Consider the following 25,456-nt stretch of genomic DNA (forward strand, 5'->3'; position numbering starts at 1 on the left):
TTAATTATTTATTTATTTTTTGCTTTTTGCCTTTCGTATCTTTTTTCGTCCCTTCAAATTAAAATGAAAAAGGAATTAATTTTCGCATGTTTGTATTTAGGTCACTTAAGATGACAAAGCACCAAAAAGAGAGCGCTAAATTTTCTTCATAATTCATTTTGGATTTCTAAGATCTTCTTAAGGCGATTAAATTAAGGCGTTCCGATATGAGATCACTGGCTGTGTTAAGTGACCTTTATTTGATGCCGTTTATCAATTAACGTTTCATTGATATCCACGTTTACGTTTTGCATAATATTTTGACTAAGTTTTCGTGCGTGTGGTCGGCAATTAGTGTATCAAGAATAAAGCATCATTGTAGTGAGTCTTGTAAAAAATTAACCCACAGTGTTCTGTGCAAGTAATTATTGGCCTCACGGCTTTGTTACGTAATCCCCGGTGTTGTGACCCACATGCAAATTTTCGTTCTACATCAGGGATTATTTTGTTGATTAAGCTTGGACAGTGGCTCGGTGGCGGATGGGACTGATTTGCATGAGCTATCTTCATGATTTCTTACTTTGTGGGGTACATTCTATTCCCTGTTGAGCATCTGCCGGATATTTGGGAACATTGCCTTAAGATCAGATTACAAGCGACCTCTGCAACCCGTTTAGTATCCACTGAGATGACTTACAGTAGCACGATTGACTTTGCCACGATAGAGTGTTTGTAAAGTCTCGTTTAACGGAGAGCTCAAATTTGGCTACCTCACATGGGAATATTCCCAGGTAAGCGTTCATGTTGTGCGCCAGTACCACACGTACTCATCGGGTTGTGTAAATATGTGTAAATTATAAAGTTACGCGGCCACTTTTCTAGCAGTGTAACTGAAGTGGATCATCTGCTTCACCGTGAGGAATGAGCGTCAACTCTAACGTCTTTATACCGCAGAATATGGAGAAGTTGAGTAAGCGTGAAAAGTGGATATAACTGGCCTGTCTCAGTACCTCGTCAGTCGACTTGAAAACTTGTCTTTGACCTGTTATCCGTTCAACTTAAAGTGGATCGCTCTGACAGAAACTTACTTCGATTCATAAATTTATAAATTCAATCAATAATTTATACGAAAGTGGTGCTAAACTGTATAATATAGGTTTACACCAGAGCAGGCTAACTGGCTAGTGTAGCTGATGTTTTCTCAGTTATGTAAGTTCAAGACCTTTATTTAGATTTCAAAAAAGACATCCCACTTCAATCGTCAACAACTGCACTGTATTTCGAAAACTGGCATAGGAATTGTAAATTTTAGGAGGTCAGTGCCGTGGCGCATTCTATTTTTATCGCTCTCTCCATTTGAGTACGTGACACATGTGACAAAGTACGTCGGAAATGTGCGGTTCGGCAACATCCGACTGAAGAATTCTTTTTCTTAATAAATTCCGGGGTTCCACTGAACTTTATTTGGAAAGATTTCCGCACAACCCCATACATTAATTATACATGAACCACTGTCATACTAAACCTATTCCAAAAGCGACGAGCGTGAATAGAGTTTGAGTCGCAAAATGTATACATAGTTAATATATGAGGCTGTGCGGAAATCTTGCCCTTTATTCCTCCGTCACTGTTGTTTCTAGCATAGTTAATTGTGGGAAATGACAACAATGGTGCTGCAATTTATGTTGGAAGAGCTGCGACTGTGCACGATCCTTTGTTTTAGTTCACACTATAGATGAATATCTTAACAGCCTGGGGAACGTTTCTATTGGTCAGTTGCTCCAAGATATTTCAAAATCTATTGTGGTCTGTGCACGGTCAAGGCCAAAAATGCTAACAAAAACATATAACAAAGAAGTTTGTCTGGCTTTATAACCATTGCCTTTTTAACTGTGTGTGTAGGTCAGTAAACACTCCTGAATAATGACAATATAAATTATTGCAAATTGAGAAATGATGCATATTTTGTGGGTTGTTTTGTTCCTCAGCGAAGTTTTTTTTTTTTGTTAACAATATAAATCAAAAAAATTAATCTCTGGGAGCTACTTGAGAGCACCTCCTGTCGATAATGAGTCAAGGCCAAAATTATCATATATAAGCCCATGCGATAATCGCCCTTTACCCTGAAATTCGAATACTTGAACCTTTTCTCTGTTTTGATACGTTTTCACCAGGGTTCCTGTCCAATCCGGAGGCTTTAGCAAGGTTATAGCACCTTCGCAACATCTTGAAGGCGTTCGTTGCTCTTCCCTTCCACAAGTTCGCAATTTTCTTTGAGAACCATGGCACCGGAGGTAAAATCCAAAGGAGCTAAGGCGAGACGGACGTCTGGTCAAACTCTGCGTTTGAGGAAAAAGAACTGGGTTTTAGCTGGACTGAAGGCCGATAGGAAATATGCTGGTAAGTCAGTTAAGTTGAAAATACCGACAGTTTTTAGGGGTTGAAAAGACATCCTTTCTATTTCGTCCTGTGGAAAGCTCTAAGGTAGAAACGTATGGGTGGTTTGGGCAGAATGTATGCAGCAAACCATCCCAGATTTTTCAAAACATTTTTGTTTTGTTTACACAAGGCTTCCTGTGTGACGCTCTGCCCCAACTTTCAAACACTTGCCCCTTTTATATACCGTTTTTGACAGAGAAATAAAAAATGGTACCCTTTTCACATACCTAAAGTACAAGCACTGTATTTCTTTTCACTGGGTCTGTTAGGCAAATTTTTAAAGACCCTTCTAAATACCTAAATGACAGTTTTCCTTACCCATTTCTATACTTCAGCTGGTAAAATCCCTACCTTTAGGTATATACCTCCAGTTAAAAAAAAAAAAAGGTACCGCTTTTGGCTCTGGCCTCCCCCTATAGTCCATTAGAGGGAGTAGCTCCCGCCCCCCACCCCCCGAGAGACACGGCATCCTTAAAATGCGGGACTTTCTGTTTTTTAGTCATTTCTATTAATTTGTATAGGTAGTTAGCATAGCCGGATTGCATCTTGCATACATTGTATTTCGTTTCACTTTATAGATGTAGACTTATATTTTGTTTTCTGAGCGGAAATACCTTGTATAAATAAAGTTATTATATCTCATCGTATCCATTTTTCCTCTGTAAATGATACTAACACCATGTGAGAAAAGTTTAAAAAGCGGGAAGCGCAAGGATTTCATCGCGACGTTAGATATGTAAATGTATACTTCAGGTGATTGCCAGGCGAGCAAACGCTTCTTATTTTTTTTTGTTTTGAAAGGCAAATTTTTGGCGAGTAATCCTCCCAGGCTATTCTATTTGCGGTCGTTGAGCATTTGCGGAGACAACACAGCTAGCAGGGTGCTGGACAACTGCATTAGGCTGACCTGCCACTTTAGCTGGCGTGATCCCAAAGCACAATGGCTTCTTCAAGAGGCCGCGTTTGATGAAATTGAAATGTTATAAATTCAGCTCAGTCTACGAAGCACGTGTCATGATCAAGTCAAAGATAAATTCACTGTAATAAAAATATTTTAAAACCTCTTTCATGTTTATCGCAATTCCAACGCTTTTAGTTACAAAGGTCAAATTTAGCATTCTTCTTGTTTATTTCGATGCACTTCTTTTCATGCACGTTTGGAGAATTTGATTGCACATCAAGACAAGTCGTTGCTTCGAAATTGATTATCCTGCTTTTGCCATTGGCCTGACTGTTAAAATACCTCTGAAATCACATCTTTTTTTCCAAAAACTAAATACGAACCGGACGGACATAGGGTAGAGTTTTTCTCCTTCCTATTTTTGATCGATACGTATTGTTTCTACCACAAGTGAAACGGAATCACGATGTACTAGTTCAAAGTCCATGTGGCATTTTGATTGGCATTAGCCTTCAGAACAGGCGTTATGTTTTTTTGCGTTTTTGAGGCAAGCGCAGGCAAGTGAGTCACGCGCGACGGGATGGGCCCTCCCGTCGCGCGTGACTCGCGCCTCGCGCCCCGCGCTCGCCTCGTGCTCGCCTCCGCTCGCCTGAAAAAAAAAACACAAAAAAATAAATAAATAAAGCCTGTCCTGCAGGCTAGATTGACATAGAACTTTAATTCCAAAGTTCCACCTTCCTCGACTGTCACCTGCTTACAAACCCCTTCAGAGCAGCCGATCAAAATGAAACTTTCCGGTTCGCTTCGTTGCCGCCGGTTGGTTTCTTAATACAAGTTTTATGACCATTTTGACTTGTTCGTCAGGAAAAAGTGAACGAGTTTTCCCGTGAAATTATTGGAGACTACTCATGAAAGTTTTGTTAAACACACGAGGAAGTAAAACTTGGTGAATGAACACTTGTCGGGGAAAACCTGCTCGATGGAAGTAAAATCTGTGAAATTCATATATTTGAACTACGGATGAAAGTTCATGGTGTGGGCAACTTAGCGGGTAGCTATCTAGCTGCGAAAAAAAAACCTGGCAAACAAATCAGAGTTGAACGGGATTCGAACCCATGATTCTACGATACCGCTGCAGTGCTCTAGCAACTGAGCTGTCATGCCAACTAGGAGCTGGTCTTTTGATGAGTTCGTAATGCACCCGTAGAGGTTTTTTAACTTTTTTCGGGTTTTCTTTTCGCAGCTATTTGTTTTACGTAAATAACTGCGATGGTCTCAGTCATAAATATTAATTGAAAACTTGCTCTCGTTCTAACAGCCTTATTTGACCTTAGCTTGTTCTGAGCTCCCAGATGTTAGAAAGCTAACGCGAAAATTTAAACTAGTTCCTGTGCGTTTTATTTTCGCCTCAGTACTATCTGAGGGTCTGGAACGAGCTAGAAACGTGTTTATTTGACCTTGTTCCCAGAGCCCTCGCTTACCACTTGATAGAAAAAATAAATCAGAAGAACATTGACCGACATGATTTCCATGTGATAAACTGAATGTTATTGGTGAAAATGAAATTCTTCACATATTAATAGGTTATCTGCGACCTGTCATAAGCCCATTTTTCAAAAGTTGTTCTTGGTTGTGCTTTCTAGCGTTTTTTTTTTGTTGTTGTTGTTTTGTTTGTTGTTTTTTGTTTTTGTTTTTCAATCTTTTCGCTTTGTTTCACCAATATTGCCCATGTCAGAAGTTTTACAAGGAAATGAGTCAACTTGATCTTTTGGTTTGAGAAATAAATTGCCGATGTTTTGAGAAATATTAAAAAGCAGTGCTAGCAGAGCATTGTTTACGTTCAAGCCATTCCATCTCCTTAACTACAATAACAAACGCCTGTACAACCTTGGGTGAAGCAAGAATCCGCTCAGCGGAGACGATGGGATTCATTTGCCCCACGAAAATTTATGATTGTTTAATATGTAATATATCAAACACGAGACACAGCGTTTCATCACTTATCAAACACCGAGAAGAGAGTTGAAAATACGACGCGTAGCGGAGTATTTTTGACGAACTTCGAGGTTTTTGATGTAATATGTCAAAAACGAGGGCGAGTGCTTTATCACGGGTTCCAAATACTGAGAAACAGATGAAAGCACGAGGCCGCAGGCCGAGTGCTTTCATCTGTTTCGAGGTATTTGGAACCCGTGATAAAGCACGAAGCCCGAGTTTTCGACATGTCTTCTTAAATGAAACAATAAGAAATTAATCTCATTAAAATGCAAATGTTTGATCTCAGATGAAAAACATGTTTCATCCCAGATGAAAACCTGGTGGTGTTTCATCTGGTGTTTCATTGGGGTATCAAGATTCATCCACCTGACCGAAATGGAGGTCATTTATTGGCTTTTGACTGCATGAATTATTAATGAGTTTGAGAAATTGTGATGAAACACTGTGACGAGTGTTTGATATAACTTATCAAACAAACTGATTTTGAAGGCGAAATTAAGGATGGAAAAACGAGGAGTTTTTCATCGGATATCCAAACACGTCACGACGCATGATTTCCTGTGTCTTTGGCTTTTGAATTATTAATGAGTTTAGGAACTTCAAAGAAAAACCTAATTATTTTAAAATGTCCATTTTCATTCGTATACCGTGCTAAATTCCTCATCACCTTCCCTGAAGAAGGCTACAGTTATGGGTGAAACGTCAGGGTTTTAGAGTGTACATTTTTGTATACTGAAAACAAATTACTAATCTACCTGATAATAAATCCACTTTCACAACCATCATCATCATTGAGTTCTATAACTACAATCGAACCTGTATTAAGCGGCACAGTATTAAGCGGTCACCCTCTATTGAGCGGTCAGTTGTCAAAGTCTTGAAAATTACGTCTCTTAATTACTGTAATTTTGACCTCTATTAAACGGTCACCTCTATTTAGCGGTCTCTGTCTCAACAAGCTTTTTGTTTTGTCTTGACCTGCTTTAAACGGTCTCTTTGTAAAAGAAAACTATTCAAATATCGTAACAAATAACATGCCAGGCAACTGAATTTCTAACGACTTCTGAATACTGTCTGAGTGTAGGATTTTGGCGTTAATGTTTTATTAGTCAGTTTCTATAGCATGTTCAGGTCTACTTTGTCATACCTCTTTATCGCTGACGTTTCTTAACGAAGCAAGTGATTTTGTGAGCGCTTTTGTGCATAAACTGTAAACTAATTTATCAAATGTTATATAAAATGTCGTGTTTAGTGTGTTTGACTTGTATTCTGTGCAACCCGTATTAAACCGCTTAATTATAAGAAAGGTTCGACTGTATATCTTTCCTTCGCACGAGCTTGGTTCGCTCGCTTTACGGTATTCCTTACAAAAGTAAGGACCTGCTCGCAGTCTAATGATGCTTCCTAACCACAAACACATTCTTTTAATAAACTTATATACTCAATGTTTTGTAGCAATTACGTTTATACCGTGGAATGTGAACCCAAAACACATTGACCCTGCATTGGACCACGGACCCCCGAAACAGATTGCGATATTTTAATGATAGAACTCGCGCCGAGGACCTCGGTAGCATTTTTCAATACATAGTAGAATAAACTAGTGGGGAATTCTATAATTGCCACAGATTCATTGTTCAGAACTACTGACTAGTTTTAGCAAAAGTCGTGGCAATATTTTGAAGAATTTTGTTTTTATTAAAGTGAATATATGAAATTCATACATTTGAACTGCGGATGAAACAATGAATAAGCGAATGCCGATCGTCGCAGTTGTATGCGCAAGTAAAGCAGTTGTGAGGAAAAAAAAAGAGACAAACCGGAGAAAAAATCAGGCTTGAACGGGATTCGAACCTATGACCTCGACCTCTTTATTTACTCAGTTGTTAAGTGAACCACGTGATGAAGCATACGTCACACGGCACGAGGAGGACCCGGCCGAGCGCGGAATAAGTAAATTGTGACGCGTGCCTAATTAAATTACTTGGTGACGCATTTTCTTCGAAAATTCGAAAGAACGGGTGTCGCGTTTCCACCGAAATCATTGTATGCAATAACGAACAGCTTCGGCAACGATTCCATCGATAGGCTGAAAACATTCCACAGGGCTTGTAAAGTTTTTGTGGATTCATCGTTGCAAATGGCTCAGGTTTATCCAGTGTCCGAAGCTAACGAAGTCTCAAGTGTTATCCCTTCTGTCGTTACTATTCACGAAGGTAGGTTTATTAATATTTTGCTGTGATTTCAAGTTTATCAACCAAAGCATATGATTCCTTGGCCCTTGAACTTATATAGAGTGGGCAAAAATAGTAATTTGAGAAAAGGCAATACTCGTAGGAGACTGTCCCAGTTTAAATTGGTCCACAAAAAATCTTCAGTTTCCATTACTGATGAACTGTAAGAGGGACGTATTTCAGTTCATGATGGGAAGCTTAGAAGCGATGTTCTCAGGCTAATTTTTTTTTAAATTCGCAGGCATTACTTTATAACGTAATTAATATTTCTCACGAAGAGCTAAGATTGAAGATTCCCAAGCAAGGAAAGTAACGAGCAAAATAAGAAAACACGACTTCAAATCACATATTTTTCATGAGCGCGTGAACAGCGAATCAATGCACGGTGGTCAACTAGAAAAAAAATTTAAAGCTCTCAGTATCAAGTTGAAAAACGTTTCGGTTTTTTTTTTTTGACGCTTTATTATTTCAATCCGAAGTTCACGGGTTGATCACGAACTCACAAATGACACCAAAATCGCCAATTCCAAGTTGTTTGACAGCTCAGTTGGTAGAGCTATCAGTATTGCATCAGTGGGCTCGCCAGTGAATCTCGTTCAAGCCTGAATTTTGTCAGGCTTTCTTTTTACATTTGCTAAAATTTTCGTATCCTTTCATGAATTTAAGGGGTAAATTTTCAACTTTTTTTAACTCTCACATCTAACAATTGTCACTCATGAGAAGACCAGCTCCCAGTTGGCTTGATAGTTCAGTCTGAAAATTAAGCACTGCACCGACTTCACAGAGGTCATAGGTTCAAATCCTGTTCAAACCTGAATTTTTTTGCAAGGTTTTCTCTTCGCAGCTGCTAAAGTTGCGTAACTATATAACTGCTATAGTCGTCAATGTAAGCGTCGTCTATTTTCGTAACTTTTTGAAATGATCTCCAAAGGACACTTTTGTCAATGGCAGCCGAAAAATAACATCATGTTCTTTTTTTTTTTGCAATAAAATAACTATTTCGTTGAGGGAAATTGTTCCCAAATGTTTTTGGCTACGAATGGCTAACATTAAAATGGATGCCAACTGAAAGAAAAATGTCGGGCTTACACGTTCTTTCTTTGTCTCTCATAAATAAAATTGTTAATAACTTATTTTAGTCCATTCTCTCTTTGAAAATTTATTCGATTTCACTGAGCTCATTTGTGATAAAGAAGCAATTCATGTGAGATCAAGATATCTAGCTATGTGTAAATATAGCTCAGTAGTCATTTGACCAAAGATAGGGGCACGTCCTTTTTCTAACTCTCGCTATCGACACAGGTCAATTGGGTGACTCCCACGAGCAGGTGACGTCACCCGCATGTGCCTAACATGATCACTAATGTCAAAAAAAAAAAACACAAGACCCCAAGTGTGGAGAAATTTCATTGTAATATAATTGATCAAAACGTTTTCAAGCGCAAGGCTCTTTAATAACTATGTTTGGGCCGGGAGTAAATTAATTTCAATTTACTTAGACACATTCTCATTTGATATAGCCAAACCGAATGATCTCGCCGGAATGGTGCGCAAGCCTGGACTAGCGAGCTTCAAATTAAACGCCGAAAATTCCACAAACAACAATTCACGCACTTTACTTTGAAAGAAAAGGAAAGAGACAGTGCAGATACGATTCCTTTCCGTTCTGTACCTTGAATTATATTGGATCAGTCAGACATGGCTAGCCGTGTGGAGATACAATCACAAACGAATTAGCTAGTACAGTGGAACCTGGTCAATACGGACATCAAGGCGGAATAAACGTCACGGACACATGTTTTATCGAGACTAAAGCAGACAATTTTACGACAACAAAACGTCGTTTAATTTTTTAACTGTACTAGTCACTGTAACTGTGACTGTAACATGTTCAAAATAAAGAAACCTTCACTACTTTATTGTTCTTGAAACACAACAACGGGGCATAAAGTTCTATAAGTATCAACCTTCGCGCGGATGCTGACACTGATAGTGACAGGCAAAGGACGTCAAGAAGAAATCAAATAGCAATCCGTAGAAATCTGTCATAGTTTGAACAGGTACAATGTCTAGAATTAGTACATAAGCCGGTGTGACAATGAAAATAGACCGTGCCCAGATAACTAATGTCCGTAAAGCGGGGTTGACGATGTATGAGAGTTTGTCACTCGGGACCGCACAGAGAAGTGTCCGTTGTCCGTATCAACGGTGTCCGTATTAGGTGAGTTAATTTTTGAGAAAATATATGAACTTTTGTCCGGACAAACGAAACTGTCCGTAATATCCTTAGAGCGAGGTTCCACTGTACGAAAGCTTTTCACAGTGAAATAAAGCCCTTATCTTCTCTGATAATCCGTGATTCGTGTCTACGGATTGCGGATCTTGTTGAATCTTGGTGGTAGCAGTTTTTTCTAGTATTTTTTCGAGTAGTTTTTTTTTTCCAGCTGAGTATTCTAGAATCTAAGCGTCCATGCACAATACACGAGGTTGTTACAAAGGGCACAACAGCCAAGAGTCGCTGATGTTCTTTCCTCTCACGCGTGACTTGAACAAGTGTGTAACATAATTACAAATAGGTTACAAGAAACTGGGTGTTTGGTCCATACTTTATAACCTTTGTTCAGCTCTACAATTCTACCAGAACCAGAACAGCTGGAGAAAATTATTTTGCGATTGTCTTTGTTAGCAACTAAACGCAGTTTGACATTTTAACGGTCTATTTTTGACAGACAAAGCAAATCTTTTTTCGAGAATGATTAGCATTTTTTATCATGTTGTGTGACAATTGGGTGGATGTTACAAAGTGTTGACATGACACACGCGAAAAACCCGCTTTTTGTGTAACATTAGCCAATCAGATCGCTAGGATAACAATGGCTGTCAATCTTCCATTGTTTCACACATCTTTTTTTGACCTTGACATGCAAATATATAAAAATAAAAACTGAAAAAACCAAAACAACAAAAAAGCCCAACCGAAAATATGGATATGTGGAGTTTCATGCTGGGTAATTAATTTTTATTTGGTTCGAGCGACATAAATTCATTGAAGCTATTCTCGCGCGAAAAGAAGAAGAAGAGTGTTGAGGGCTGTTCCTTGTGGACTTATTAGCAGTGGAGCTTGGCGAAAAACAAAAATACACTGACTTGTGACAAAGGACCTTGCCTTTAGTCCTTGCTGCGGCGGTGTTTATGAAGCCGGTAAGGTATTCCTTGGGGTAAAGTATAACATTATAATAATCAGTAAAGTAAGTTACGTTTGTATTGAGAACGAGTTTATTGTCGAAGCTTAAACTTAGCAATGGTTTCGCTTAACTGATTTACCTTTTGAGCCAAACCTGCTAATACAAAAAGTTTAAAAATACCGTCTGTGCTGTTAAAAGCTTGCTGATCCGAACCAAATCAGCGACATTGCAAAAAAGTTCCTTTTTTTTTTTTTGCCCTTTGACTTTGAGAGAAGGGCTTTCTGTGAACTGAAATGGACTTTGCTCATAACAACATACAGCATTGTAACGACATATTGCTAATTCTCGCGGTCTGCATATCATTAGACTTTGTACCGAGTCCAATTCGTCTTTCTGTAAACACTACAACCTCTAAAAGTTCATTTTAAGCAGAAATTTAAAAGAAAATTTAGAGTTGCCCAGAATTTCATTGGCGTTATAAAATGTCCCGTTTTCTTAGCAATTATAACGAATGTTTGGCTTACCAACAGCGTTGATAACTAAAGGTACATTGGCCACCTGACGTTTCGAGCGATTGCACTTCGTAAGAGTAATTGTGTAACGAATGCACAGTTGCATGATCTTTTTTTTAATTTCCTCTTTACATCTTCTCGTTATTTTTGTGCGAGTTACACTATGTGCCATTTTTGTCCTTAACTAATTCTTGTTAAGAAAAAAAAATTGCGTGCGCGATGAAGCGGTTACATTTTAATGAATATACCAAGCCACTCAAAAGTCATCAACATCGTATGTTTTCTTATACACATTGACGCTCAATAATTATTTCCCACGGATCATATAACAAGCAATGGTTTGACTTCATCCGCGTCTTTTTCGTGAACGTTTTTGCAGATTGCAAAGCACGGCAGTTTTCTTAACACGGTTGCGGTAGATTTTACTGGTACCCGTCGTAATTTCGTCGGGCCGGCTTTCCTCGCGTACAACCTCCTCTTTTTCCATTTTGTTGATCATATCAGAGCAACTTTCCTTTATTGCATTTTGTTGTATCCTCATGTAAATCAAATGAGGCATAAAAGCTGCTTCGCTGGGTGATTATTCCCAGCCTAACTCGTTCACCTTGTTTAGTACGATGTAACATGTATGATTTGAAAGAAATTAATGGCTGTTGTGTCTTAAGCCTGGTGAATAAATGATATATGTATTATTAGGGACTTTACGCAAACACGACGCCGACGGCAACAAAAACGTCAATAAAGAAAAGGCTTAATGAGCTAAACAATGCTGTGCAGGTGCGTTTTAAATTTTGGTACATTTCTTTGCCGTCCTCTGCAAATCAACGATGTGAAATGCCCAAATTCAAGGTTTTATGGAGAGCGTGAGCACATGACAGTAAATTTTCATTCTCTGTGCTAACTTGAAGACCGTTCCCGCCAGTTCTGTTACTGGATAGTTCGTCCACATTGTAGAAGTTGAACGAATTGGAATAAGCGCAAAGTAGTGCAAGTAACAGGAACTTGTATTTTCAAGTGACGTTTTCGTTGGCGTTGCCGTCGTGGTTACGTAAAGTCCCCATTATTGAATCAATGACGCGGGCATACTCGGAAAAAAGAAAATTCGAGTTCTCCAAACAGTAGTGAACCTATGACCTTCCAATTACCAATTACTAGTTCGGATGTTCTTCCACTGAGCTATAGGAGCCATTAAACTAGGTTCATGTGACAAAAATCCTGCATAATGCTAGGATTTGAATGTGATGCACTGTGTGTGTGAAAACAAAAAATGATTGTCATGTTTTCGACTCCTGTTGAGAGAACTAGAATTTTCTTTTTCTGAGTTTGCTTGTGACACCGACTGAATAAAGGACGTCTAACATGTCGTGTGATGTTCTGCAAAAGCAGTTATTTTTAAAGCAGTTATTATTAAATACCTGAATGCCGGGCCGTCATTAATATTAAATCTGTCTGTTTTGGCTGACTATTGTGCGTGCAACAAGTTCACTGTTGTAATTAAAGTGTACAGCTTGATATTAACTTATTTTATAAACCGGCTCGGCCGGCCGTCCATTTTCAAGATTGGGTAAGAAGGGACTTTTTACTCCTAAACAGCTTTTTCGGCTTTGTACGGTGAATAATGACCATCATGCCATCCTATTTTTAGTATTACTCACTGAAGTATTCGTAGTTGAATTTCAAATAACACCACCAACTTTAGTTAGACAGCGGAACTTTTCAGGACACTTGAACGGCTTCACTTTCCAGTAACATAGAACTTGTAGAGTTTTCTTTAAACGGCTTTAAACGGCTTAGCGGGATATCTTATGCAGATACTCTATGTCACATAAGTTTCGCCGATTTTAAGTTGTTCATCCTCAATCAGTGTTACTATCATCATCATCATCATTCTCCTAAATCAGTGATCTACTCCTGTTTTATGGTTTGTTGCCTGTGTGTGTTTGATTGTGTACCTGCTTTTTAACCTAAATGTATTGATAAATTAATTAAGGTACGCCTAAAATCCTGATTTCAAAGTTGTAATTTCTTTTAAGGAGCTTGTAGCTCGTGTAAGCCCCAATGGTTTCTCTATGGGCATCCTTGCCATATGTTTCTCTCTCTTTTGTCATTTATCTTTTATATTTTAATATATATTTATCTTGTGAGAATGTGCAAGAATAATGGCAATTAAAATAAACTGAAACTGAAAAAATCATTATTATTGCAGTTGTTGTTATTATTATTATCATCATCATCATCCCTGTGAATTGTTAACGTTAACGAAACGAATGAAGAAACTCTGCCAATTGCCAAAATCTAAGCTGAGGGCATACCTTTCTTTTCATACTAACAGTGAGTGTTGAATTTCCCCACAGCCCCATCGCTACTATCACAGACCAGTCCCAACATGCACCCCGCCAACAGCAGCAGATCCGCTGACCGTGAGTCATTCATACCGCCAGGGGATGGAATGAGTGAAGTGAGCTTGGAAGATCCCTGGGTGAGGAGACAAGATGTCGAGTACAAGAGACGTGCCCGGGGCTGTAACAAGTGTGCGGGTAACTAAACTGATTTGTAGTTTTCTCGCGTTTTATGCAAGGCGTATCCTCGGAAATCCTAGGGACAGATAGTGGCTGCAACGAAAAAAGTTGAAACCGACATGTGAAAATGTAGCGAAGAGTAGTAGGGAGGAAAGTTCGTCTTTATTTTACTGCGCCAAATGTTTTCTCTTCCCTCACTATTAATTATCATTTCTATTGTTTTTTATGTAAAAATTGTGATCATTATTTTCCTTTCTAATAACGCAACAAGCCTGGGAAGGGGAGGAGTTTTTTACGGACATAATGTGGGTCTTGTTTGACAATAAAATGGACTGGCCATCTTTGAATGAAGATAATTTTAGTTTAGTGGGACAGCGCATTTTTTTTTTTTTTTTTTTTTTGGACAGTCAAAAAAAAGACTGGGAAGATTTCTTGATTGTTGTTAACCACTCAGAAAATAATACGAGTAACTGTCATCAAAGCTCTTCATTAAATGCATCGCATTACCTAGCAACCGAAACTCCTTTACAAAAATTGTTTATGAGCTTTGTCACAAGACTCCATCTCCATTTGTTAATTGTTGAACTGCATTTCGCGCTATGCTCTCTGGAAATTTTGCTAATTGAACTCTATTTCTTTGATTTCAAAGGTGTTCAGCGATGCTCTTGTAAGCCCGACGACGAATATTTGCTGTCCTCTGACATCACCAGAGACCTCAGTTTTGAAGATGAGCCTGCGGTAGAATTCAAAAGCTACAAGCGGCGTTTCTACATTTTGCTGCTATTTTCTGTGATTGCTTTCAGTCAGTACTGCGCGTGGAACACGTATGGACCGATTGCTACCACCACCAAAATGGTCTTCGGTTGGACCAACACGCAGATTGCGTTCCTCGCGAGTATGGATCCCATCACATATCTGTGTACAATGCAGTTCTTCTCATGGATGATGGATGAGAAAGGTATTTTAACATTGTATTTTAGTCTTGCAGTCTGTTTTCCGTACATAGAGACTATGTTAAGGGGCGAGATCGTCTCGCGCGTGATTCGCGCGTCGCGCGTTTTCTTCTCTAGTAGTACCGAACTCTGTCCACCAACCCGACCCGCCGAAGGGGGGAAACATTTACATTTGCCTAAGTTAACATCTATCGTTTGGTCTTTTGCAAGGATATCGTATTCAGATGAAGCGCTCAAGATGGAGTTAGCAGAGAAGGCAATTGTGTTGCCTTCCTTTCATTAATATAACTCTCAATTGGTCGTCAAACTGAAGGCAGGCGTCTGCTGTTTCCTTTCCGCTGCGAAAATAGGATTACTGTGCCCCGTCTGCCACAGGAAGGGGACGCGCAAGCTAATACTGAGTAGGAGGAATAATAGTGAATTTGTGTGAAAAGTACGGTCTGTTGACAGTAAGTTGACATGTTCCTCATGCCTCCTTGGCATCGAAGCTTGTTCTCAACAATGACCTCTATTTTTGAATGGCAGGTTTGAGACTGAGCGTTCTGGTTTCTTGTGCATTCATGTTCATTGGAACTGGGATCAGATGTGTGACGTCAAATTCTTCATACGCTATTTGGTGAGTCACTCTACATTAGATTCCGAGCATGCGCAGTTGTTTCGCTGTATCTCATATCCTTTGATCTTTCTAAAAGCCCTTTCCAATATTATTTTCCCTCTTTACTCTTTATGTTATGTTGGTTTTGGGTCCCACGTTCATCGCTCGATGTCGCGACTTCGTCGCTCAAAGAAGTCGACTAGCGGCAAGTCTAAAGCCAGCGACAGACCTGGCGATTTTATACGCCGATCGCTGCGATCGACGAAATTCGCCAGGTGTGCCCGGTGCAGCGATTGCGATTTTCGCCGATCGGCGTTTAAAATCACCGATATCTGGCATGCGAGATATCGGCGATTAAATTCGCCGGCATTCGCCAAGTGTGCCAGTTCCCGCGGTTTTTCTACGGTCATTGCTGCGAATCACCAGTAGAGCCTCCCATCAGGTTGGGCGATTTTACCGCATGACTTTTCAAAACTGCCACATCACCGCGTATAAAATCGCCAGGTGTGTCGCTGGCTTAATCCTTTGAGCAAGTGAAACCAATATATATATATTTATGTAATTCAGTTAACCACAAATAACGAGTACGGGGCGATTTTAAGGCCTGACCAGCCGCAACATTCTGTGGTAAAATTTAGTTATCTACTGTGATACACTCCATTGATCACCATGTTACTTTATCTTGCACTATATAAAGCCAGTTTTCTGCCTGTTTTAGTATTTAGAATGCTACTGATTTCCCGCAAACAATTTTGTAGAAAAACACATATCAACACATACAGGTGAATTTCTCAGGACCAGCCATCCTCGCTCTCCAGCAATACTCTCTCAGATCCGGTCTTTGTGGTTTAAGCACAGAGCACTTCCTTCAGCTTGGCTGGAAGTCGAGCCTGTGTCAACCACTTGGATAATCTGACTGCCTGGGTCAGGTTACTTGGTTTTAGGAAATACAGTTTATCAGTGATCTTTAAAAAACAATTTGAATGTTAATATAATGGTCGCTTTCCCAGAGAGATTCTCTCTATACTTGATCAAACTTGTATTACGCTGCTGACCATCCAAGGACACTTCTAGCGCATTTTTTTTTTTTTTTTTTTTTGTATGTGTGTGTGTCTTCTTGGAATGAGAATGGACAGAACGGCCATGAAAAGAATGATTGGAACAAAAACAATGCAGAAACAAGAATCCCGAAAGCGGAATGAAAGCCGGTTGATTTGTACCAATCTTCCAAAAATAGCAGTATGATTGGAATGGCATGAAATACCATTCTTAGCTATTCTACCGATTCCGGAATGAGAAAGGGAAAAAACACAACAACAGCAACAACAACAATCGCTATTCCAAGAATTTGTCCCCTCAAAATAATGGAAGAATATTCATGAACAAAAAAAAAAAAACAATACCAAGGCTGAATTTTATTTCTACTCAGGTCTATGGGCGCGGGTCAGCTGTTGAATGGTTTGGCGGGTCCAGTCACTCAAGCTGCGCCCACGCTCGTCTCTTCCACTTGGTTCCCATCTGAACAGCGGACTACCTCCACAGCAGTAGCGGCGCTGTGTGGTTCCCTCGGTGTTGCTATTTCGTTTATGATTGGTCCGTTAGTTGTGAAAGATATCAAGTGTGAACTGGACAGCATGAGACCTGACAGAGGAAACCTCACAAAGAACATGAGGTTGGTATTGCTTGCTTTCACTTTGTTTTGGTACGAAATAGCCAGGAAAGGAAAGAGACAGACAATTTTTGAAAGCTTGAAGTGCGATCAAAGGAGAGGATAGGAGCTCCCGTCCCCTCCTTACTAAAAATCACGCGATTTACTCAAGGCTGATAAATCAAGTAACGAAAACAGAAAACACTATCTTGAAAAATCACCATTTTCAAACGGTGTGTCCTAATACGGAGATAAAGTTTTGCACAGTTTGTGACTTTGCAGGAAAAGCAGATCTCAGCAAAGGCTACTAGAATCCAAAAAGAAAGATTAGCGGTAGCCACGCAATAGTTGCAATAGTTCAAAAAGCGTTAAAACACAAAACAATGTATAGCATTTTTTTTCCAAATTTCTTACTTAATTTCTAAAAAACTGCATGGCTACCACTAATTTTCTTTTCGGATTCCAATAACGCTTGCCAAGATTTGCTTTTCCCGCGTAGTTATAAACCGCACAAAAATATCCTTTTTTTTAGCGGGTACCATCGTTAAGAAACTCGGGTTTCTCGAATCATCCCGAGATGCGCAGAACGCATGCGCAGTAGGAAAAGGAGGCACCGAAAGAGGCACCGTCGCTTATTGCCATTTTAGCTGGCGCGCATGCGCTATGAATGTCCTCCTTTTACTGTTACTCACTGTATATGTTCCATCTCTTTTTTTTAGCAATACTCTAGATTTGTACTTCGATGGAAATCTACCATACTTAGGTAAGTATTCTTTCCTAATGTTCATCTGTTATTTTAATCTGAAGGTTCTGAATTTTCCCCGCAGACGAGGAAATGTTTCTTCGTTTGCGACATCAAAATCAATTTTTTAGAGGAGAAACTTTTTCTGCCAAAACATAAAACTGGATCGAATAATTTTCTCCTATTTCTCTTCCAGATTCCATCTACAGAGACACGGCTTTCTACTGGCCATTGGACAATCTAAACATTACCGTGGAAAATGTCCCGGTTGCTAAAAAGGAAAAGAAACACATGAGCGACTTATCCGGAAAAAACTGGGGAGTTCAAGCCGACGAGAGAGTCAGAGAGTTGAAGACGGGCAAGGAGGGCCTGATATTCGATGAATGCGTGACGTCACAAGGTGTTGTCAATCAAAGTTTACAGACCGATGGCAAGGGAGCATGGGTAAATTTTGGTAGCTTTGTGAACACGTGTATGAGTGAGCCTTCTCTGTGCCCAGGCGGGTTTACCTTGACGGTGTGGATAAAATATGCAATATTGGATAATAACGGACTTCAATATTTTATGGGAACAAGCGGCACCAAAGAGGGCTATCGAGGGTTTTTGATTTATCAAGATTTTCCTTATGATAGAGAGGACCACTTGGCCATCAAAGTTGGAAACGGCACGATGCTATGGAAGCGAAGCTTTGCTGTACCACGTGACACTTGGACACACGTGTCGTTCACGTGGGACGAACGTGAAGGTCTTTCGATATACGTAAACGGTTCTACCGTGGGAGGGAGCCCTAAGGGAAAAACAACGAAACCCGAGGACGTTTATTTTACGACTTTTACACTTGGGAGACCGAATGATCAGATGTTTTTTTCCAAAGCGGCGTATGATGAGATAGCTATGTGGGAACGGAAGCTTCATCCCAAGGAAATTGAGGCAGTGTATAAAAGGACCGCAGGGTTTGGAGTAGGACCTGATTTAGAGAAAGGTAGGACACACGTTAGAGGAATAAATTATGTAGTGCTTCCATGAACTGTCGTGCCTCTTCGTTACAATCAATATACGAAAATTAAGGAATAAAACGTTAGCTGTGTATGCAGGAGGGAAGCTAGGCTTGCCTCAAGTCATTTAGTTATGCTAAGAAAAGAGAGACCGACACTGGAATCCCATGAAAACGGACTTCGAGAAAGTCTAAGGTGAAGCTGAAGATCAGTAAAGCGCTTTTGTTGCACTTAACCTCAAATCTGACGTGTAAACCAGCTGAAATTTTAGCGCAAAATCGCTGTACGTTTTCTGAGAAATCCTGCAAATTTGCTTCAAATTTCAATCTTGTTCGAAACTCTACGATATATCACGGCGATAAATTGCGCTGACATCGCCGTTATTTAAAACTGCAACCGTTGCAGGTGAGCGCGTCACAAATGCATTAAAAAGTGCGACAAAAATTGCACAAAGATTGAATGTGTAAACGGCCCTGAACAGCTGTTTACGCGGCATTTCAACGTTGTCGGTTTTAGGCTAATGAAGTACTACGGAGTTTGTCTCGTGAAGGTATTTTATGCCGGATGCCCCTCCTCATCAAGTTCAGTTTTGTTTTCAGAAAAAGAAAGACTCATTAAGGAAGGCAAAAAGGAGATCATGACTTTACTTTATGTTGGTAAGTTAGAAGTTTATTTGGTGAGGTGGCAAGTACGAGTATAAAAATGTTTATTTTCGCTGTGTATAAATGGTTCATGGTGCCATTTTTTCTTGTGGATATACCAATTAAAAAAGCATTGACTGTATTTTCAACGACCATGCCCTATTTTGTGTCCATAGAGCTGTAGCTAAAAACTGCCGATATGCCAGTGACTTAAGGTAGTGATAAAATGGTTTATTTTAGTAATGGTGTATCGCAGGAGATGACGTAGTGGACAAGTGTAAGCTAAAATCAAGGCCGTCGTAAAAAATAAACTTCCTGTCTCAGCAAGAGGCAAGTGCGTCTCTTGCAGTTTTGGTGTCCTGAAACTTCTGTTGTTGCTGCTGTCTTGACTAAACAAGAGCGCTTTCATAATTCGTCATATTTTCCTTCTCTTTTCTGATAGAATTTGGCGTGGTAGCATTCCTATTCTTGTTAGTCGTGATTTACTTCCCAAACAAGCCTCCATTGCCTCCAAGTAAATCAGCCAAGAGAAAGAGAGAAGACTTCTTCACTGGCTTCAGACAAATACTCAGGTAAGACGCTTCTCTGGCCGTTGTTATCTCTTCCCTGTAACTGCTTCGGGAGCATTACGCGTGAACGAACTGGAAAATCTCCCTCTTACTAACTCAACGTGTGGCCAACTTTTCCGCCGATAGAAGGCGATGTATTTTTCGCGCGTGTTTTCTTCCATCCTTGTAAGGAAAGAATGATTGCCTGTAGTCTTTAGTCTTTTATATCTCCTGCACTAATGGTATTATCTTTAACCCTCTTTTTCTCCACGTACGTTTACAGCTTTTTATTCCTGTTTCCCCGCTCGACTTCTCGTTTAAACATACCTTTAATTATCTTTTTACAGGAATAAGCAGTTTTGGACTCTTGCACTGGTATATGGAGTTACAACTGGTATGCTTTTTATTTCATTCTCTTCCACCCATCCTCTTCGATCGTAAAAAGAATTGAAAATTGTAGGATTCTAACATTTTTTTCTTGTTTGTTTGTTCTTCCTTCTTTTCGTACTCAGGTGTTTACAGTGGCTGGGGAGCGTCTTTAGCAGTTAACCTTGAGACATTTTCTATCAGTCAAGTAAGTCGCTTTTGCTCGCTCGGGGTGCGTTAACCGTTTACCTGCTGAAATTCAAGTCAAATATATAAATCATTCCGCTTTGTCAATATATAAATCATTCCGCTTTGTCAGTAGGCAGAAGCAAATTTCAACGTCAAATATAAATTAAAGTAAGCCAGGAAATGAGGAGTAGGCGTCAATTATAACTTCGTATTCGCTCAACAGTGCAGTTCAAAATGTAATGCAAATTGTTGCTTTTACTAAATTCATTCCCTGTGAAATCCTCTTGTGTCTTTCCATCGGTGAATTATAAGTCTCAGTTTCATTGCTTGCCTTACGAGCAAAAGTCTTTGCCAATCGCGAAAAAAATTCACGTGAAATTTACTTGTTCAAGGCAGGCATACTCTTTCAAATGTGTTTATCTGCTCTAATTTTGACACGAGATTTTTACTGTGATTGTTTACTGAGCTGTCTTAAGGCTGTGACATGATGATGAGATCATCATCATCATCATCATCATCATCATCATATTTCTGTGTCATTAAACTTAGCTTGGCATTTTCGTTTCCTTGCCGCTTGATTGCGTATTACCATTTGTTTTGATTTCAGAAAGAGGCTGGCAGGATTGGTTGCTATGCCACTTTAGCAGGTATTGGAGCGGGTTTGTTACTGGCGAGATGCGCTGACCTGTTTGGCGGGAAAATGAAGGCTCTCCTGCTCGTGTTGTTCTTCGGAGCCTCGGGTTGCTTCTTGTGGTTCTCGCTTCTCTGCCTCAGGATGATAGAATATGATAACGGTGGGTATTTCTCATATAAAAAGGTAACTACACGTCGAAGAAATAACTCGCTTTAATTATTGTTGCAAATCCGGCAAATTGGTGTAGTGTTGGATTAATGTCATGATTAACATGTAACAGTTAAAAAATAAACTACTCTAGCCGTCTAGTAAACTGCTGCGCGTGTTGGAAATGCCTGTTAAAATGGGTCATTTGGATAAGTTTTTCAACTGTAATGTTCACTCTGTGCGAGTCTGTGGTGTATATTCTTTTAACAGTTCTGTGCCCAGCACTCTATGCACATAGTTATCATCCCTGTTCTTATGTGATATTTTTTCCCTTGTTATTTCAGGAGCCCTGTTTAAGGCGAGCATTTTAGGTGGTTTTTTCGTTAGTGGCACCATTCCACTGTTTTATGAGCTCACTGTAGAGTCTACATACCCAGTAGCAGAGGGTGTCACAACTGGGATGCTTACAATCATTAATAATTCTTTCACCGTAATCTTCCTTCTCGTCTTGATGATACCAGGAGTCGGTGAGTGGTAGTTAAAACGTTACACAACACATAGCGGTTTCCAATTGAGTGTCGTAAGACCAAACCCAAAGTAATTATTACTCTGGCCAATCGCAACAGATGTAAACAACACAACGAGCCAATCAGAATTCGAAGCAAATATATGTAACTGACGCCAAGCGCGGGAAAACGCGTGCGGCCAAAACACGATTGGTTTTGGTTTGGATTCCCATTGGTTGAGAAAGTGGCGCGAGTTTTGTTAACCAATCACAGCGCTTAGTAATGCAAAACCAAAGCAAACGCGAATTACTTTCGACAGTCAATTGAAAACCGCTCTTTAGTCTAATTGTAATCATAATGGCGAAAGACGCGGGGTCATACGCGAGATGAAAGTACTCAAGAGAAAGTAGCGCGAGCGAAATACCCGGATGCGCGTAAAACATCGCCGCCTCGCGGGAGAAGATTTTTACACGCGCTCGCGTGTTTAACTCGCAATCAGAAGCCCGCGTGTTTACCTTTTAGGTGAAACGCGTTCAAGTGAGCAGGAAATTAATCCCATTCAATTGGAGACGGTCTGGGCATGGAATGTGTTTCCTAAACCTCCCGAAAACGTTTCGGACCCGCCGGGTGAAACGCTATTTTACGTGCATAATGTTCATTACTTAAAATTAAGGAACAAAAATTATGGAACACGTTGGGCTGTTTTGCGCGAAAAGCTATCACCATTCAATACCATCTGATTTAAAAAATACTTCTTGGGTCCGAAAACTTTCTTCTTTTTTGAGAACGGCCCCCGCAAGCCTTTATGTTACACCCTTGGAAAGAAGTCTGTTTTTCGTTGGGAATTATGAAATCTTGTAGCCTGCCAAGCTGGTGGTTTTGTTCGCTCGGGGGCAAAAGGCTTGGTGGCGGAGCCGCCTCCAAGACGCGCGGGCAAAACCGCCAGCTGCGCAGGCAACGAATCATGGATTAAAGATAATCGGGTGTTTTTTAAAACAATTGTATTTCCTCTCCCCACAGGCACTGAGTGGATGAACTGGTGTATGTTTGGCGCATGCGCAGGTTGTATTCCAATACTGTTGGGCTTTCGCGAGAATTACCGTAGGCTCAACATAGACAAAGAAGATACATCAAAAGGCAGCAATGAGCAAGAAACAGACTCAAAGAGACTGAACTCTCCTATTGGTTCAATTCTTTCTTTTACACATGTCGACGAGTTAGTTCATAGGCTAAAGAAAGCAAAGGAGTCGAGTATTTAACTTGTTTTTATGAACTACAAAAATGTTAATATTTGTGAAAAATAGGTATTGTTCATTTATGCCTTGAAAATTGGGTACGAGGTGATCACTGGTATGGCGGATGGAATCAAACTTGGTGAGGGCATCTAAATATAGATAGGATATTAAAATTGTGATTTTAAATAGTTTGACGATAATGTACGTGTCTAAAAACGAAAAATTGACATTCAGGAGTCAATCAATCTTCCCGAAATCAAGGGATCTGATTTTCCCAGAGTGCTTACTCACATCCAACACTTGCAGGCAGGAAAAAAGTCCTTTGATTTACTGGAATAAAACAATATTGCAAGGTAGTTAAAATAGTCAGTCCATACAGTCATTGGCATTCTTTGTACTTACTTCTTACAATTCCTATCTTTGGGCAAAAAATAATTTTACAAATTTTAAATCATACTACATTGTCAGATAGACTGCGAGCTTCCACTGAACACGATGCGAAAAATCATGTCCCTTTGCCGGAATTTTTCCCGTCCAACATCAAGCGGAACTCCTCTTTTTTGCACATGTTCTTACATGGTCAAGAAACAAAGGTTCTGCGACGATAACTTGGCTCGGGCGCTAATGAGCCGATGCGCGTATTTCCCGAGTTGAAAACCCGTTGAATGAAAACCTTTTTAGTTTTTTGTTTGTTTGTTTGTTTTATGTCTTGGTTTGCGTTTTAACTTTTTACCATCGGAGGATATTTCTAACGAGCTCACTTAAAACCGAGAGAATTCATACAGGTGCAGTTCCTTTATATAACAATGTCCTGAATGTGTCTAATTTTCTTTGAGTGTCAGGCTTCTTTTTGTAGTGAACTGAGCCTAGAAATGTTCTCAAAGCATAGTTAGTATGGTAAAATGCCGCATCGTGGACGTGACCTGGAAGCCAAATAAACAACTAAAGTACGCGAGTGGACTTTCTTTCCTCGATCGTAAATTCAGCGAGAATTTTGTACTTTTCCGCTGTGTGTAGGGTCCAAGGAGAAAAGAACAACCGCTTGCAGTTTTTTTTAATTTGTACGCAGTTATTTCATAGTTTTCTATTTATATGTCCAAAAAGAAAGAAAGAAAAAGCAATTTCACAGGGCTAAAAAAAGTAAAATAAAAAATTTATTAAATTTGTCTTCTTTAAGTCTTGTTCATTCACAGTAAAGTCTTACCATCACATTGTATCATCCTTAGCCACCAAAGGGCAGGTATTTAGACGGGGCAAACGAAAGGCAAAATGGAAGAAAAGATTTTCTGCGAAGAAAGGAAAAATGGAAAGTACAAAAGCATAAAATCGAATATAACATAATAGACAAAATAAAATTTTAATTTTCCGCTTGACTTTTCGCAAGTTTCTTGGCCGATATTATTCCGATTATCTGCTTCTAGGTCTCCAACATCGTATCAACTAACTCGAACCATGGAGATATTCCGTCGCTGCATGATCTTATGCACCTCGACTCTGCAAGGTAGGGGAGGGGAGGGTAAGGACGTGTGTGATATGAGTAAGATGGCAAAGCTATGCTTTCATGTCCGTTAATTACAGGCGTCTTCGTGACCGATTTATTGAAGCTGAGCGACTCTCTCTGGCAACGGTAGACTTAGAACAAAGCTTGTACGTATGTGAACATTGTAGACTGCAAAACAGTTGAGGATAGTCGCGCGGTTACCAGTGTCCTTTTTCCATTTCCTTGCTCGGTCCAGACTCCTCCTTCAAAGTCGGCGTGTTGGTTCGACTTACAATGCAAAAAAAAAAATCATGGACTCTTTTGCAATTTTGTCCGAAGATATACTCTCGGAGGGAATACTCTCAGAGTCGGTGTTTAATCATATATGCTGTATCATAGTCACGCCTTGACCAAATATTTTACTACCCACGCCCCCGCCAGGACCTCAGAGGACAAAGACAATGACCACACTACATACGATCCGATACGATATAAACTTTATTTAGACACGGTAAGTCCTTCATTTACATAATGGGGTTGAAATATGAACAAAACATTTCTCTAAAATATTCTTTAATTTCTAAATGGAAAACATTCTTCACAACGAAATAACCCCCATTAAAATTGGCCCCTGTGCATGACTCTAGCAATTAATCAAAAAGACAGATAAATCATACATGGTCTCCATGGCCAAGGCAATTCTCTGGACGTCAAAAAAAAAAATCACTAATGTCTTATTGTCCTGTGGTGAAAGGAGGACTTTGAAGCACCAAACTGAAAAAGTTTCATGATCTTCACTCTAATCAGGCTCATTTACTGTTGTTTAAAAGCAGCGGATCTCTTGTCGACCTGGATTAGTAAATTATTTCAAATGCAAAACATGAATGGCAGGCTGATTCTAACGGCGAAGGTGGCAAAAAATAAGCAAAATGGCTAGAATAAATTATATATTAATAACAAACTGGGTTAATTTGTTATTAATATATTTCAGTAATCGTGCTGTTCTTGAC

General features: G+C 39.7%; 1 protein-coding gene across 3 annotated transcripts; it reads left to right on the plus strand.

Moving 5' to 3' along the window:
* The first annotated feature begins 472 nt into the window (after window positions 1-472).
* Window positions 473-24,339, plus strand: LOC146487835 (solute carrier family 49 member 4-like). 3 transcript variants are annotated; one of them, XM_085127755.1, is made up of 15 exons: window positions 473-770; window positions 2,154-2,379; window positions 13,603-13,785; window positions 14,417-14,725; window positions 15,246-15,336; window positions 16,745-16,987; window positions 17,683-17,726; window positions 17,902-18,687; window positions 19,300-19,356; window positions 19,784-19,913; window positions 20,237-20,283; window positions 20,402-20,463; window positions 21,052-21,238; window positions 21,570-21,752; window positions 22,752-24,339. In XM_085127755.1, exons 2-15 carry the CDS (start codon window positions 2,262-2,264, stop codon window positions 22,988-22,990), a joined length of 2,679 nt encoding a protein of 892 aa, XP_084983881.1. In that variant the 5' UTR covers window positions 473-770; window positions 2,154-2,261; the 3' UTR covers window positions 22,991-24,339. The 3 variants fall into 3 exon arrangements, with proteins under 3 accessions (XP_084983881.1, XP_084983890.1, XP_084983892.1); XM_085127764.1 differs by lacking the exons at window positions 473-770; window positions 2,154-2,379 and adding an exon at window positions 7,307-7,533; XM_085127766.1 differs by lacking the exons at window positions 473-770; window positions 2,154-2,379 and adding an exon at window positions 10,522-10,752.
* Window positions 24,340-25,456: the final 1,117 nt, after the last annotated feature.

Source organism: Pavona decussata, unplaced genomic scaffold (assembly GCF_977016875.1).
Source record: "Pavona decussata unplaced genomic scaffold, jaPavDecu1.1 SCAFFOLD_13, whole genome shotgun sequence".
In the NCBI taxonomy this organism is placed as follows: domain Eukaryota; kingdom Metazoa; phylum Cnidaria; class Anthozoa; order Scleractinia; family Agariciidae; genus Pavona; species Pavona decussata.

Bases quoted from the DNA above. Each gene is read 5' to 3' on its own strand.
- LOC146487835 (XM_085127755.1), top strand. From the start codon at position 2,262: ATGGCACCGGAGGTAAAATCCAAAGGAGCTAAGGCGAGACGGACGTCT. The intron at 13,786-14,416 runs GTAACTAAACTG...TTGATTTCAAAG, and splicing joins GGGCTGTAACAAGTGTGCGG to GTGTTCAGCGATGCTCTTGT. The intron at 14,726-15,245 runs GTATTTTAACAT...TTTGAATGGCAG, and splicing joins ATGGATGATGGATGAGAAAG to GTTTGAGACTGAGCGTTCTG.